The sequence below is a fragment of the Beta vulgaris genome, chromosome 3 (genome assembly GCF_026745355.1).
Source record: "Beta vulgaris subsp. vulgaris cultivar EL10 chromosome 3, EL10.2, whole genome shotgun sequence".
In the NCBI taxonomy this organism is placed as follows: Eukaryota; Viridiplantae; Streptophyta; class Magnoliopsida; order Caryophyllales; family Amaranthaceae; genus Beta; species Beta vulgaris.
In genome coordinates, this window is record NC_079204.1 from 31,097,454 (window position 1) to 31,113,097 (window position 15,644).

Here is a 15,644-nt window from a genome sequence, read left to right on the forward strand (position 1 = left end):
TTTGAAATTTCTAATAAGTATGATGTATATATATATATATATATATATATATGAGAGTTAATGTATTTGTAGTGTACCGATGATGTATATGTAGTGAAGATATGATGTACGTGTGTGATCTAAGGATTGTAATTTATTCTCACATATTTTTCTATTCTCACATAACTTCTAATTCTCACCGGATCCTGACTATATATATATATATACATATATATATATATATATACATATATATATATATATATATACATATATATATATATATATATATATATATATATATACATATAATATATATATATATATATACGGTTTTTTCAACAAATACGTACCCCCGACAAATTAACAAATTCACAATATACCCTCAATGTTTCAACATTCACCATATACCCCTGACTTTTCATTTTCGTGCACCATATACCCTTTTTCTAACGGACGTTAGGTTGCCGTTTGTTTTATTTACGATTTTGCCATCATTATTCACTAACCCTAATTTGAACACTAATCCCTAAAATCTAAACCTAACCCTAAAATGTAAACCCTAACCCACCCCTCCCTACACCGGCCCCTCCCCCACCCAGCCCCCACCGCTCCCCTTCCCCCACCGGCGCTCCCTAACCTAGCCCCCACCCCTCCCCCTCCCCACCGGCGCAGCACCGCTCCCCCTCCCCCTCTTCGTTCACCGGTGCAGCACCCCCACCCATCCCCTCCCCCATCCCCTTCCCTCTGCCAACCCCTTTCCCTTATTCTTCTCTCTTCGCCGACCTCGCTACACCATCCCCTTCAATTCGTCGGCGATTTGCCAGGCTTGTCGGAGATTCTCTCTCCTCTATTTCATCGATGCACCATCCCCTTCAATTCGCTGCACCACTCCTTACGTTGCTGCACTGCTGCGTCAGTGTCGCGTCGCACCATGCTGGCTTCGCCGGAAATTCTCTCCTCCGCTCGTTCCACTGCTGCGTCAGTGTTGTTGTTCGAATTTCTAGGCTACGGGGGGTGGGGGTTGCGGCAGAGGTAAGGGGAGGGGTTGGTGGGGTTGCGGCAGAGGGAGGGGGAGGGGGTGGGGGTTGCGGCAGAGGGATCGGAGGGGGAGAGGTTGGCGGGTTGTGGTAGAGGAGGGGGAGGTTTGGCGACTGCGGCGGGGGAAGGGTGGGGGATGGTGGAGGGGGGGGGGAAGGGTTGGGCTGGGCTGGGCTTAGGGTTAAGGATTAGGGTTTAGATTTTAGGGTTAGTATTTAGATTAGGGTTAGAGATTATGGTTTAGATTTTAGGGTTAGGAGTTAATTGTGGCAAAATGGTAAATAAAGTTAACTGTGAGTTAACGGCAGTTAAAAAAAAAGGGTATTTGGTGCACAAAAATGAAAAGTCAGGGGTATATGGTGAATTGTTGAAACATTGGGGGTATATTGTGAATTTCGCAATTTGTAGGGGTATTTGGTGAAAAACCGATATATATATATATATATATATATATATATATATATATATATATATATATATATATATATATATATATATATACCATGTTTTAAAGAACTAAATAAAGAATTGGCAAAATATTGGTGAACAATAAAACTTCACTGCAAAAGAGAAACCTGAAACCTTTATAAGAAACACATGAATTATGTCATGAATAAAGGTGTTAGCGAAGTTGAAACAATGGAGAAAATGAAAAGGTAGGGCTCTATCGACGAATTAATTAACAACATCTGTTAAGCAAGGGAGGTTCTTAGGTAGTGCAAAGTGGACGACTAATCAGGACCTCGAGAAAATATAGTTTTAATTTTCGTAACATAGAACAAAAAACTTCATTTAGACTAGTGGTTAGAACTTGGGCCATGAATGCTGATGAGCACAAAAGAGACTCGGATCGATTACTGATGAATAAGTTTACTCTTAATTGCAGGAGACATCTTTTCATTTATCTACTAGTTTTTAGTCTCGGGCTACGTCCCGATCGAGTAATGGTGGTCATCTCATACAGAGATACTAATTTATTCAACAAAATAAGAAAATAAACTAAAAATTGAAAATAAAAGGAAAAAGGAGGCTTACCATGGATAGTTTAAAGACAATTAAATAAATAAAAAGTTAAAAAGGATGGTTATTTGAATAACTCAATTAATTTAATAAAAAACAAAAAGAAATGTAGGGGATGGATGGAGTCATGGAGTAGTGGACGACTAGATGAGATTAAAATTTTTGGTCAGCCAGCGAACTGAACTGAAGTCTACTTCGAGGAAAAAAAGAAAAGAAAAGAAAAGAAGAGAGTTCACTTCAACTCCCAACGGCCCCAGTGGCCCAATACTTCAACCACACTTTGCTTCTTTCAATAGTGACTTCAACCCATGTTTTTCGTCAAACTCTCCATTAATTACCACCTACAACTTCCGAACTTCCTACTCTCTCGTCCCCACCCCCTCTACCGCATCATCTTCTTATACCTTGTGCAAAAACATTCTTAATCTGATTTTTTGCTAAAAAAATGGCTTCTTCAAATTCTGCTCTAATTCTCACCCTATTCATAGTCTTCATCATTACTGTCTTACAACCTCCTCTTGCCACCACTGAACCTGATTTTTTGTCTCCTCTTCTCGCACCCGTTATTGGTTTGGCTTTGTTTTTTTTCCTAGGAATAGGATTCACTACTACTATAACTCTTTTTACTATTTTATTTCATTTTTCTTAATTTTAATTTGATTTATTATTGACAGGTAATTTTTGCCATAGAGTGGGATGTGGAAAGGGCAAATGCAAGATGTCTGAAGATAATGATTTCCAGTATGAATGTGAATGTGATCCTGGTTGGAGGCAAACACTTTCTTCCAATTCATCTGATTTCAAGTTCCTCCCTTGCGTCATCCCCAACTGTCAGTTTTCTTTTCTTTCTTCTTTGTCCCATTTAACATGTTACAATTTTGTTTTCTCCTAGAATATTATTATGGATGATTTCAAAGTTTATTTGACTCGAAGGTAGAAAAGGAGAAAGTAGTAGTTACCTTTTTATATATAGAATTTTTTTTTATCTTGCTAATATGGAATATTTTGGTCGGAGTTAGAATATTTGTGGAAATTTGTGGCATATTAAGAGTCAAAGATGTCCATTTAAACGTGTAAAAATAAACAAATTAAAAAATTAATAGAAGAAATTTAATGTGTTCCAAAAAGCGCCTATTTTTTTTTTTACATCAATACTGGGTGATAATGAGGCTGACAAGCTCGCGAGCAGTTCGGGCTCGACTCGGTCAAAGCTCGGCTCGTTGAAGCTCGGCTCAAACTCGGGCTCGGCTCGTTTACTCGGGCTCGGCTCGTTTACTCGGGCTCGGCTCGAGACTTAAACGAGCTGAGCCGAGCTAGGCAAAGTTTGGCTCGTAAAGCTCGTTAACAACTCGATTGTTATTTTATACAAAAAAAAATTATATTAAAAAATATTTTACATTAAAAAAATTTAATACAAATTTATGTTTTAATTTAGATTACAAATTATATATTTTAATTTGTGATCCAACTTCACCTCTACTCCACTAGGCACTAAAGTCCCACATTGGTTAAGAAAACAAGGATCAACCTTATTTTCTTTATAAATAGCTACTACTCTTTACCTTAACTTAATGTTTAATTTTGTATCTCCTTGGTTGGAAAACAAAAACTATACTTTATTTTCTTCATAGAGAGAATGAAGTATATATATTTAAATACTTGATTATTTAATACTTAAAATATTTGATAATTTTTTCTTTAGCAAAACATGAAGTCCCACATTGAAATTTTAACAATGCTAGGATGGATTCCAAGTTATAAAAGCATATGTAAACAAAACAAGGGTATAATGAGTTTTTTTCCTTTAACAAAACACGGAGTCCCACGTTGAAATTTAGCAATGCTAAGAGGAATTCCAAGTTATATAAGCATATGTAGAATGAGTTTGTTTACCTTAAACAAAACATGGAGTCCCACATTGAAATCTTAACAATACTAAGAGGGAAACCAAGTTATAAAGCATGGGGATAGTGAATTTGTTTTTCTTTAACAAACCATGGAGTCCAACATCAAAATCTTAGCAATGTTAAGAGGGAAATCAAGTTATAAAAGCATATGATGGGTGAGTGAACAATCTCACCTACTTTGAGCCGAGCCGAGCTCATTAGTCGAGTCTAAACGAGCTCATGAGGCGAGCCTAAACGAGCTCACGAGGCGAGCCTAAATGAGCTCACGAGGCGAGCCTAAACGAGCTCACGAGGCGAGCCTAAAGCTCGGCGAGCTCATGAGCCGAGTCGAGCTCACGAGCCGAGTCGAGCCCATGAAAAGTTAAACGAGCTCGAGCCGAACACAGTACTATTCGGGCTCGCCTCGCTCAATAAGCACCCCCTATCCATACCTATTTTCTTTGAACGTGAAAAAGGATAATTCAAATTGTAGAGAGAACTTGAATATGGTGTGAAATAGGTACAACTAAATACTTTTTTCGTTCACTTTTACTTGTAATATTTGAGATTTTACATTATTTACTTATTTGTATTTGACCACCTTGGGTGATTTAATTTTTTTTGTTGAAAATATGAAAGACAAAATATAGTTATGTGAGGTTTTTGAGATTAATCTCAATATATATTTTCATGATTTCTAATTTTTATATTTTTATAATTAGAAATATGAAAAGTTCAAAATATAAATTAACAAGTGTAAAACTCAATATGTTGCAACTACAATTAAACAATTAAGTACTTTCATTTAAAGAGATATTATTAAATTATATGGAGAGAATACATTATACAACTACAAGCACTAGAAGAGAGAATACAACTACAAGTCCTAGGAGAGGTAGTGGATTCAATGCATCTTTAGTTTCTTCAAATTCCAATCTGTAACAAAGGAGAATATAACATTCATATCCAACATTGCCCTTAGACCTCGTTTTTTAAGAGCAACCACAACCATTGCTCTTCTAGTTAGGGGTGTTTATAAAAAAATCAAAATCGAAATACCGTATCAAAATACCAAAAAATTGGTCTAAATGGGTAGTTAACGGTATGGTTATCGAACCGGTAAATTTAACGGCTGAATGGTACGGTTGCGCTTATGATTTTTGAGTGAACGATTAACCGAAATATTTTTTTCTCTATTTAATTGGTGTGGAACATTTTCAAACAATTACATTAATTCTCATATTTGTTGCTAAGTTACAACAATTAGACGAAGTATATATAATTATTTGAAAACTCTAGTACTAATATAAACAATATAATTAGGAAATGAAGTGAATTCTTAGTGTTAGTTATGTTTTCCAATTGATTTGTTATCCACTTTATAATACATTTTATATTAGAGTATACTCTCTCCGTTTCCTAAAGATCTTCCCTCTTTCCGTTTAAGGGTGTTTCCAAAAGATCTTCCCTCTTTTGCATTATTCCTTATTTAGCAAAACAAATTTCCCTATTTACCCTCTCATGTCACTATCGTATGGTCCACCATTACATTATTAATTCAATTTTACTCCCTTTCTCTCTCCTACTTTAACCCCTTTTTATTTGTTTATTTATCTTAACCCCTTTCTCTCTCCTACTTTACTCACACCATGCCCCACACAACTTGATTTTCCTTGGTATCTGTAGGAACAGTAAGTGGGAAGATCTTTAGGAAACGGAGGGAGTATATAATATTGAAAAATATGAAGAAAAAATTTGACAACACATATGTGCATTAAGTAAAACATAATAGTATAACTTAAATAACGATTAATGGTTAACCAAAAAATCGTACCGGAAAAACGGTTAGCCGCTTAGGCGGTAACCAGTCTAAACGGTTACAGTTCGCAAAAAGAGTGAACTGAATCGAAATATAGTTTCGGGACGGTTAACCATCCATGAACACCCCCTACTTCTAGTGGGTTATGAGGAGAGAGAGTACGAAAGTAATATTAATTTATTAGGAGAGAAAAATTTTGGCCAAAAAGCTAATGCTCAGCTGTTCATGATTGACCAAGAAAAAGAGGAACAAATGAGGAATTGGAGGAGAGAGAAAACATGATGGGGGTAGGTGGAAGAGTGGAAAGTAATAAAATAATTAATGACCACAAACTATAAGGTAGGTATTGGATATGCTCTTAGGTAGTGGTGTCAGAAACAGATCTGACCATTAGGTCAACATAAGACTTGACTTGAACTTGGTTCAACTTGTGAGGGTCGGTCCCCAAACTTGACTGAAACCTGATCCGGGATTACTCAGACCTGATCGACACGTGGCAAGATTATATTCTGACCTGACCACACAGACCTGCATTTAAACCTGAACCTGACCCTATCTCAACCAAATATTAACCCAAAACCCGATTAGGCCCAGTAAATACTTAGTTCAACCCGATTTGTTTAACTAAAATTCAGTTGAACTAGATAAAATAAGATCTACCTGATTTGTTCCGCTACAAAAAAAAGCCTCATCTACGACGAGATTTCAGGTCGCTAATGAGCCGTTTTCTTCTCCTAATTCTTGTTATCAGTCGTCGTAAAAGAATTCGTCGCAAAAAACTTTACAACCAATTTAACTGGCTCGTCGTAATTAGATTTTTACGACCAGGATTAACTCTCGTCGCTATTGGTCATTTTTTTACGACTAGCTTTCTTCTCGTAATTCTTGTTATGGAAATTCGAAGTTCCTTATACTTTTGCAACCACATGTGATTCTCCTTGCAATTGTTTAATTTCTACAACCAAATTTCTTGTCATTGTTCTTATTATCCAATCATATTTTCCGTTATTTTGAGCATATATTCAATTTTACTTAAGTAGACCACAACCTACGTGGCATTTGAACCCACAACTTTTGTGCATTTGCACAATGCTCTACCAATTGAAATAGTAGGTTACGTGGGAGTAGAAATTGTCAAGGCATTAAGAATTATAACAAAACTTTAAAGTAAAAACAAATTACCGAAACTTCAAAATTCTCCATCAACCAACAAAGAAGGTAAAAGAAGGAAATAGATCATTAGAATCAACTTAAAAATATAACAATGCTTATGTTATTTCACTAGGAACAATAAAAGAAGGAGAGTGAATTGTATTTGTAGTATTAAACGCAACTTTTTGCGAAATTATAAAACTTAAACAAAGAAACAAGAAAAAGGAACACAAGAGATTTAATTTGTACGAGGAAAAATTTCTTGGGCCCAATAAGAAGAAACAACCTTGACCACTATAGATTTTAAACACAACACTTTCACTAATTAGACCAAACAACTTTGTTACAACTTAATTCTACTCACAGGCCACACCTTGAGTTCCTAAACTCAAGTTACTGAACAACTGTTCCCTTAATAATCATTCCTCTCAACTTCAGTTGAAGTTTTCTCACATTAACTCGCTTCACTCAAAACTTTCTCTCTTATAGGATTTTACTCAAAATCTTCTTACCCAAAACCAAAATACAATGATCAATAAATTTATTGAAATTAGAGTAAGAAGGCAAATAACAAATGACTTTTATGAAAGAATGAAGGCAATAACACTTTACTTAGTTAAACTCACTAACTCACTTGTTTAGATACAAATTAGAACTTAATTAGACGTTAGTATTTATTGCAGTTATTACTTATATTGTGGTATTAAAACATAATTTAGTGGTAAAAACATTATCACATGATGTTCCTCAACTAGAGTAACACATTCCTTTTTAATACCCATGATTTCCATGATCTATAACAAACGTGGGTTAGGATTAATATTGCTTCCTTTTATTTTAGCAACTATTTAAGTAGTAACCTAAATCTGATTTTAATTAACAAAATATTATTAATCAATAAAATCGAATTAAAATCCTTTCATAAAATATTATCTTTAAAAATATTTTCTATATGTTCTTTACAAACTTTAAGAGCTTGGTTAGTTTGTTCACGTTCATCTCTGCATTCAAGAATTGTGATCATAAATTCCAATCGTAATATTTACATCTAAGTCTGATTCAAGAATATGTTGACTTACCTCAACATTTTTTTCATCTTCCTTTATCTCAGTGTTTGCCATGAGGCAAAGATTTGCAGTCTCTTTATTTTGTTGATCCTCTTTTTTTCAATCGCTGAATCTCCCCAAGCTGCTATCATTACCTTTCAAATGTCCGCTTTATAGAAAAGTGCTTTAGTTTCCTTGTTCCTTTCAACGAAACGTTCCTTGTTCCTTTCTTTGGTTTTGTGGTTTTTTCAAAGCGGAGATTTCTTGATGAAGTCATCTATAGTACCACATCTATGACAAACAACTTTATTAGAAACTTTTTAGCTTTACCTTTGAAGTTATCATTTTCATGTTCTAATATATCTTTCGAAATTTTCGGGCTATGAGAGCTGCTTCCTCTTTTTTTTGAGTTAGAGTCATCTTCATTATCAACTTTCAGGGCAATGAACTTAGACTTAGAGCTTTCACCATACTCAGTATCAAGGTGTATTAAGGTGTAGCTCATAAGTCATAAGTAATCCAGCAAGTTGTTCCAAGTTGAACTTGGTGAAGTCATTTGTTTCTTGTAAGGCAGTAACCTTAGTAACCTTAGCCATCCATCTATCCTTAGGAAGACTCCTAATGACTTTTCGAACCTGTTCATCTAATGAAATAAACTTTCAAGAGAAGCTAACTCATTAATAATGTTAGTAAAATGAGTAAACATTTCTTGTATGTCTTCCTTAACTTTCATGGAAAATAATTCATATTGATTCATTAGTAAATCAATTTTAGACCTCTTGATTTCATTTGTTCCTTCATGGGTTACATGAAGTAAATCCCATATTTCCTTTGCAGATTTGCATCCCATGATTTTATTGTGTTTATGGGGTCCAGTCCACAATGCAAAAGTTTAACAACCATTGCATTCACTTCCATTATTTCAAAGTCAACTTTGTCATATTAAGATAAGAGTTTAGAAATTACCTCATTTTTGTGAGTAGTAGTTGTGACCTCAAAATCACGAACTTCAATGACTCTCCATACCTAGTAGTTTTCGGCGTTGATGAAAATCTCAATTCTATTCTTCAATTAAGAATAGAACTTTCCATTGAACGTAGGAGGCATTTGCGTAAGAGTAACCTTTCTCAAGTTTATCGGTGGTGTTCATTGTTTCTTAGATCTTTTTCTCAATAGGGATTCCTATTTTTTTTGGGAATTATGGCTCTTATACCAATTGCCATTTCACTAGGAACAATATAAAAGTATGGGTGAATTATATTTGTAGAAATAAACGTAACTTTTTGCGCAATCATAAAACTTAACCAAAGAAACAAGCTAAAGGAACACAAGAAATTTTTATGAGGAAAAAACTTCTTCAACCCAACAAGATGAAATAAACTTGACCACTAGGGATTTTAAACAATACTTTCACTAATTATACCAAACAATTTTTTTACAACCTAATGCTACTCACGAGCCAGGCTTTGAGTTCCTAAACTCAAGTTTTTGAACAACTGTTCTCTTAATAGTTGTTGCTCTCACCTTCATTTGAAGTTTTCACACTTAAACTTGCTTCATTGAAAGATTTCTCTCTTACATGACTTTACTCAAAATCTCCTTACCTAGTTAAACTCATACTTTACTTAGTTAAACTCACTGTGATCAAACACAAATTGAAACTTAATTAATTAGACATTAGTATTTATTGCAGTGATTACTTAGAACGTCGGATTAAAACGTGAGTTAGTGGTAAAAATATTATCCCACGATGTTCCTCAACTAGAGGAACACGTTCCTTTTTAATACCTATGATCCGCATGATCTAATGCAAACGTGGGTTAGGATTAATAGTGCTTCCTTTATTTTAGGAACCACTTAGGCAATAACCTAAATTTGATTTTAATTAACAAATATCATTAATCAATAAAATTGAATTAAAATCCTTTTATAAAGTATTATCTTTAATTTTCATTAAAATCGAAAAGGGATTTAATTATCTAATAAAAATAAAATCTTTTCCTTAACAAGATTTTCCTTAAAATCAGATTTTTACTAAATAAAAACAGTTTCTTAGAATCTAAAACACTTAAGCGTCATATATTAACCGTTGTACTGTTTCATCGTATGTCTAGTTTCTTTTATTAGTTAGTTCCTTGAACTTAACACGACAATGCCAGTTCGTCTGTTCCTCTTAAAGGAACAAATGCTCATTCTCTTGTTAAATTGCCAGTTTCTGACCAATTATTACTTGCTCCTTTACATTGGAACTAGAAACATAAAGTCTTGCTTTGGTCTTCTTGTTGCAACGCTTCTCCAGTATCAGTTTCTTGAGCATCTTCACTTAATCTTCAAAATCCAAACATAATTTCTTCTTCTGACATAGTATTCTCTTTGTTCTTTTCAACGATATCTTTAAAAAATTCATTCACTTAACAACTTGTTAGTTCATTACTTAATTTGTATCTTTGTATCTTTGTTCCTTTGTAATTATCAAAACTAGGGTTCAACAACTTAATAATCAATAAAGTTTCTAATTCGTCCAATATCCACTTAGTAATCAATATGAAGCATTTGAAATCAACTTACAAGTAACAACGCTTGATATGTGCTCGACATAGGTTTGATCATTGATCAAATTAAAGTGGAGAATCGTAATGCTTGATATGCGCACCAAGATTTCTTTGATTAGCAATAATAACATGTGGGTGATAACAATCATGCACAACAATAATGTAATATGCATAAAATGATCAGGCAGACATATGATATACAAAGGCATGAATAAATATAATATGAAATAAAGGAGAAAAAGGATTAAAATATACAAAGGGCGCGATTTTTATATTAAAAATCTACATCATGAATGAAACGATTAGTAAGAACTTCAATATAAAAATAGAGTATTTAGTTAAGGATCCTCAGGATTTCACCTTGCGGTTTAGATTGAGGAGCACAACGATCTTTAGGCGGAGCAATTGTGGAACCAAGAACGCAGTGAGATTAGGAATTGATTGAAAGTATTCAAAGTATTCGAGTGTTTTATGAGTCGAAGTGCATTCGTAATGATTTTTTTGTATTCGTAAAAAATGATAACGAAGAGTCCTGTTTGATTCAGGAAATCACGAGTATTTACAAGCAGAACGACACTGCGCCTCACGGCGCCTACTACGCCTAGCGTAGTTGATGTGTCAAGCGCATGACGCGGCATGCCCAGTAAAAATCGTACACATGGCACACATTTTAAAAAACATAAAAAAGAAACTCTGCGTCTCACACGACGAACTGCGCTCAGTGCAGGACTTTGAATGAGTCAGGAATCCACGTGTCAGGTGCAGATTAGTGCACCTTACACAGGCGCAAGGCCCAGGGCTAGGCGCAAGGCTCTATGCCATGCGCAGGTTAGTGCGCTGGGCGCACCAGCCTGACTCCTGGAGAGCCTTTGCCAACTTTATTTGAAACACATTTTAAAAGATTTCTTTTATCTTTTGACTACTGGTATTTAATTTTACGGGATAAAATGTGATTTTAACTCATAACAAATATCTTTTAAAAATATTTATTTATCAAAATAAATCAATTAATTATCAATTAATTGGGCTTTTCAAAGAATCGGGCTCAAAAACAATTAACTGGGCTTTAAAATATTATTTTGAAACACAATTTTGGAGTCGTTCTTTAGATTGCTCTTCCGTTGGGTTGCACCAACTAATACTGCGGTATATTTCATCATTGATCCTTAAATTGATAAACTTCATTATGTGTCTACAATCCCATATGACTATATTTTTTCTTACATAAAAGTCACAAAAGATAGTGAAAGGATGGTGAGTGAATAGGGTAAAAATCTCATTATTGCAATAAAAATTAAATGGAGAAAGTATAATGTTAGACAAACTAGATGCGTTTTCTTAAAATATCAAATCTCTAAAACTTTTACTCAAATACAATAAAAAAATATTAATGATTAAAGTTGTACATAAGGCTCGGGGAGAATTTTCTTTTGTCTCCAAGCAAACAATTTTTTTATCACGTTGTTTGATGTACAACTAGTTATTAGGCCCGAGATATGTCCCGGGTAAGAAAAAATTTCATTTATTAATATAATACTTTATGATAATAACACTAAATACAACTTAGCCTAATGGTTAAAACTTTAGTATATGTACTTGAGGTCTCGAGATTAAACCCTATATTATGCAATTTCTTAATTGCTTTTATTGTACATGGATTACATGAACTAAAACTCCCTAGAGAGAACGCCACGTGGCATAGTTTCTTGTTTTCGCACGCCTTTTAATATATTTGTATAGATTGTGATTGGTGCATATCATCTCACTCTTTAAGAGATAAGAAAGCGATTTGTTGTCTCCAAGATGTAAAACTACAAGGCTAACCCAAATATCCATGAAAAATATTGTCAAGGTCATTTGATGTCTTAATCTTCTACATCGATACTTTTTCGTTCGACTTTATCTTGTAAACTTCCGGACAAAGACAAATTTATTTTATTCCTTCAATTGATTTTGCTTGAGATATTTCTTTCTAGAAATTTTTAGGTAAGGTGTCTATATCAGAACACGTGAGGACTGGAATTAGAGATGATGTAAATATAATTACGTTATCACCTACTGTTCTTCTTCAAATTGTCTTATCTACTAAACATACAATATAATTTGTGCAAACATGAATCCAAAAAAATTGAATGGAACATCATCTCTGACCAACGATGTAGAATCCTCTAATACACTTCCTCCATTTCTTAATAGACTTTCCAGTTGTCTTCTTCGCTTTTGATTCACAGTTTGTATCATTAACTAGTTATTAGGCCCGGGCTACTCCCCGGGTAAGAAAATTTTTCATTCATTAATATTATACTTTAAGATGATAACACTAAATGTTATTTGGTCTAGTGGTTAAGACTTTATTATATGTTCTTGAGGTCTTGACATCAAACCCTATACTATGCAATTTCTAATTTTTTTTTATTGTTGTGAATTACATGGAGTAAAACGTCATTAGGGAGAGCGCCACGTGGCACCGTTCTTTGTTTAGGCACACCTTTTAATATATTAGTATAGATATCATAAATATCATTAATTAATTAAATATTAAAAATTATAAAAGTTTGATTTTCATAATGTATATAATGAGATGAATAATAAAAAGCCCCACATGTGTGTTTTTTATTATATATTGGAAAAGAATTGAAAAAAATTGAAAAAAATTTCTGTACATATAAATAGTTTCTAAATTCAATTTAGGAACGAAGGAAGTACACATCTTAATATGTTTCTGATTTTGTAGGCACTTTAAATTCTTCTTGCTCAGAAGATGCTCCTTCACCTCAGTCGCCGGAAACGATGCCATCAAATACATCAATCTTTGAACGTAACTACAGCAATGCTTCATACAATTCAAAATTCCTACTTTACGTTCAATAGTAATCGCAAAACGGTACTTATTTTAATTTGCTAAAACTCTGCTTTGGTTGGATAGCTTGCCGATGGGCTAACTGCGGTGGAGGTTTGTGCAACAAAACAACGGAGTTCACATATAAATGTCAATGCAAAGACGGATACAACAATCTCTTCAATAATACCGACTTTCCCTGTTTCAAAGAATGTAAGACCTACAATTTTCAATTTCTTTTTTCCCCTGCTGTACCTGTGTAACCACATAAACTTTCCTCTTATCTCAACAGCAAAAAATAAGATGAATATTGACTTGCAGTTTTGCACAACTCATTTGTTTAGGTTCAATTGGTGGGGATTGTCCAAATCTTGGACTTTCAGTGGCTAATAGATCGACGACTCCAACTCCTAGTGTAGCTGATAGCAGAGGCAACAATCAAGGTATTGACTTTTCTTGTTTTGTGATCGTTTGCAAGTGCTGCATTTATGCTGACAAAATCAGTTACATATCTAACCTCTATGCTCTATTCCTTTACTTATCCTTGATTCGCATACTGTCTCCCCAGCATGCTCGCACAAACACGACTTCTTGTCCCATGGATTGATGTTACTGGCAGTTTCCGTTGCTGCTCTTGTTCTCTAAGTTTTGGATACATATTTCAGCTGGTTTAGAATAACGCCCACGTTACAGAAATAGAAGAGATATTTATTGAACATGAGATTGTACTTTAGGACTTAATTTTTTTGGAATATATACTGTTAATATAGCTTGAACAAATGCTTCGTCACTTTTGCCAGCACTGCGGAATCTTCATGCTTATATGTGTAAGCTAGAGTATTATTTTTTTTGAGGTAATGCATAATTTGTTACTGATTGTTTGTTTGGTACATTATAGCTGTTCAAGTTGAAACAAAAGCTGCATCCTACAATCCGATTCGATATCTGATAAATTAGAGAAGAGATGTATTATTGCTTGTTTTAATAATTAATATCATAAAGATTACAACCCTTTATATAGAGAAACATAACATAAATTTAACCTAACACAACTTAACCTAATGGGCTATGGCCCAATACTCATAACACCCTCCCGCAATTGTAACGGCAGTAACACGAACGTGACGATTGGACAACCACAATTATTAGGAAAAAAAACTCAAATTCTTCAATTCTTCAAATCTTCAATGTAAAAACCTTGTCTCAAGGTACAAGGAGAACCCATAAACCGTGTCTCACGACACACGGAGAGTCAAAACATGTCTCACAATCTGTTTTGAAACAGATCTGAAATTGAGACCAAAGAACCAATTTTTGTGGAAGTTGTGATGGAATGCTCATCATCACAGAAACAAAAGAACAAATTTTTCGATGGAATGAAAGTCATCGACAGATCTGTTTTGAAACAGATCTGAACATACTACCAAATAAAAAAACACCAAATTTTTGAAGAAAAGAAGAATAATAACAAATCCTAGGAAAAAAAATAAACCAACATCAATATTTTAATTGATCCATTATAAGTCTCACAGGAGACAAAAGAATGAAGATTTGAAGAATCCACTATAGCATCATCTTCAGGTGCTCTTCTCTTTTTCCTTGATTTTTGTTTTTCTTTATTTTATTTATTTATTTTTCTTACCGCTACATCACGGCGTACCACAAGCTACAACAATTCGAGCCTTGCCTTGGGAATTCCGTATGAGTGACAGAGAAGGAATTCCGTATGAAGTTTTTTTCTTTTTTTTTTTTTTTTTTTTTAGAAAAAAAAAGATTAAGAAGGTCAGATATAAAAGCACAGCAGAAGAGCACTGCGGAAATATCCTGCCGGTGGGGTTAATTGAGAGATCCCAAGAACTTAACCTGCTCTTGATACCATGATAAATTAGAGAAGAGATGTATTATTGCTTGTTTTAATATCATAAAGATTACAACCCTTTATATAGAGAAACATAACATAAATTTAACCTAACACAACTTAACCTAATGGGCTATGGCCCAATACTCTAACAATATCAGCCCTTTAGGGTTGATTACAACGTCAAAAAGTTTGACTTTGTTAATGGAAGAGAATTTGAGATGGTATAAAGTGAAGTCTCAAGCTTACCACTCTAATGAGCATTTGGTTTATAAAATTGTGTCAGAACGAGAATCATATGAGTATGGATTTGAAATTAACTACCATTCTTCTAGTTGCCTTTTACTCTTCCAATAATATAGTAAAGGCAAAGGTATGAGGATCTCAATTCATAGATGGTGGTGGGTATGGGATTGTATCGATTCAAGAGGATGATAAACCTGTATTTATGT

General features: G+C 34.1%; 1 protein-coding gene across 1 annotated transcript; it reads left to right on the plus strand.

Moving 5' to 3' along the window:
• Positions 1-2,237: 2,237 nt before the first annotated feature.
• On the plus strand, positions 2,238-14,224 carry LOC104906913 (uncharacterized). Its single transcript, XM_010695743.4, has 6 exons — positions 2,238-2,609; positions 2,715-2,870; positions 13,230-13,313; positions 13,422-13,547; positions 13,679-13,777; positions 13,903-14,224. Exons 1-6 carry the CDS (start codon positions 2,486-2,488, stop codon positions 13,977-13,979), a joined length of 666 nt encoding a protein of 221 aa, XP_010694045.1. The 5' UTR covers positions 2,238-2,485; the 3' UTR covers positions 13,980-14,224.
• The last annotated feature ends 1,420 nt before the right edge of the window (positions 14,225-15,644 follow it).

What these genes read in the sequence shown, in the direction of transcription:
- LOC104906913 (XM_010695743.4), top strand. Translation starts at nt 2,486, where the DNA reads ATGGCTTCTTCAAATTCTGCTCTAATTCTCACCCTATTCATAGTCTTC. An exon ending in CTTTCCCTGTTTCAAAGAAT is followed by an intron (nt 13,548 to 13,678) that starts GTAAGACCTACA and finishes TCATTTGTTTAG; the next exon opens with GTTCAATTGGTGGGGATTGT. An exon ending in TAGCAGAGGCAACAATCAAG is followed by an intron (nt 13,778 to 13,902) that starts GTATTGACTTTT and finishes CTGTCTCCCCAG; the next exon opens with CATGCTCGCACAAACACGAC.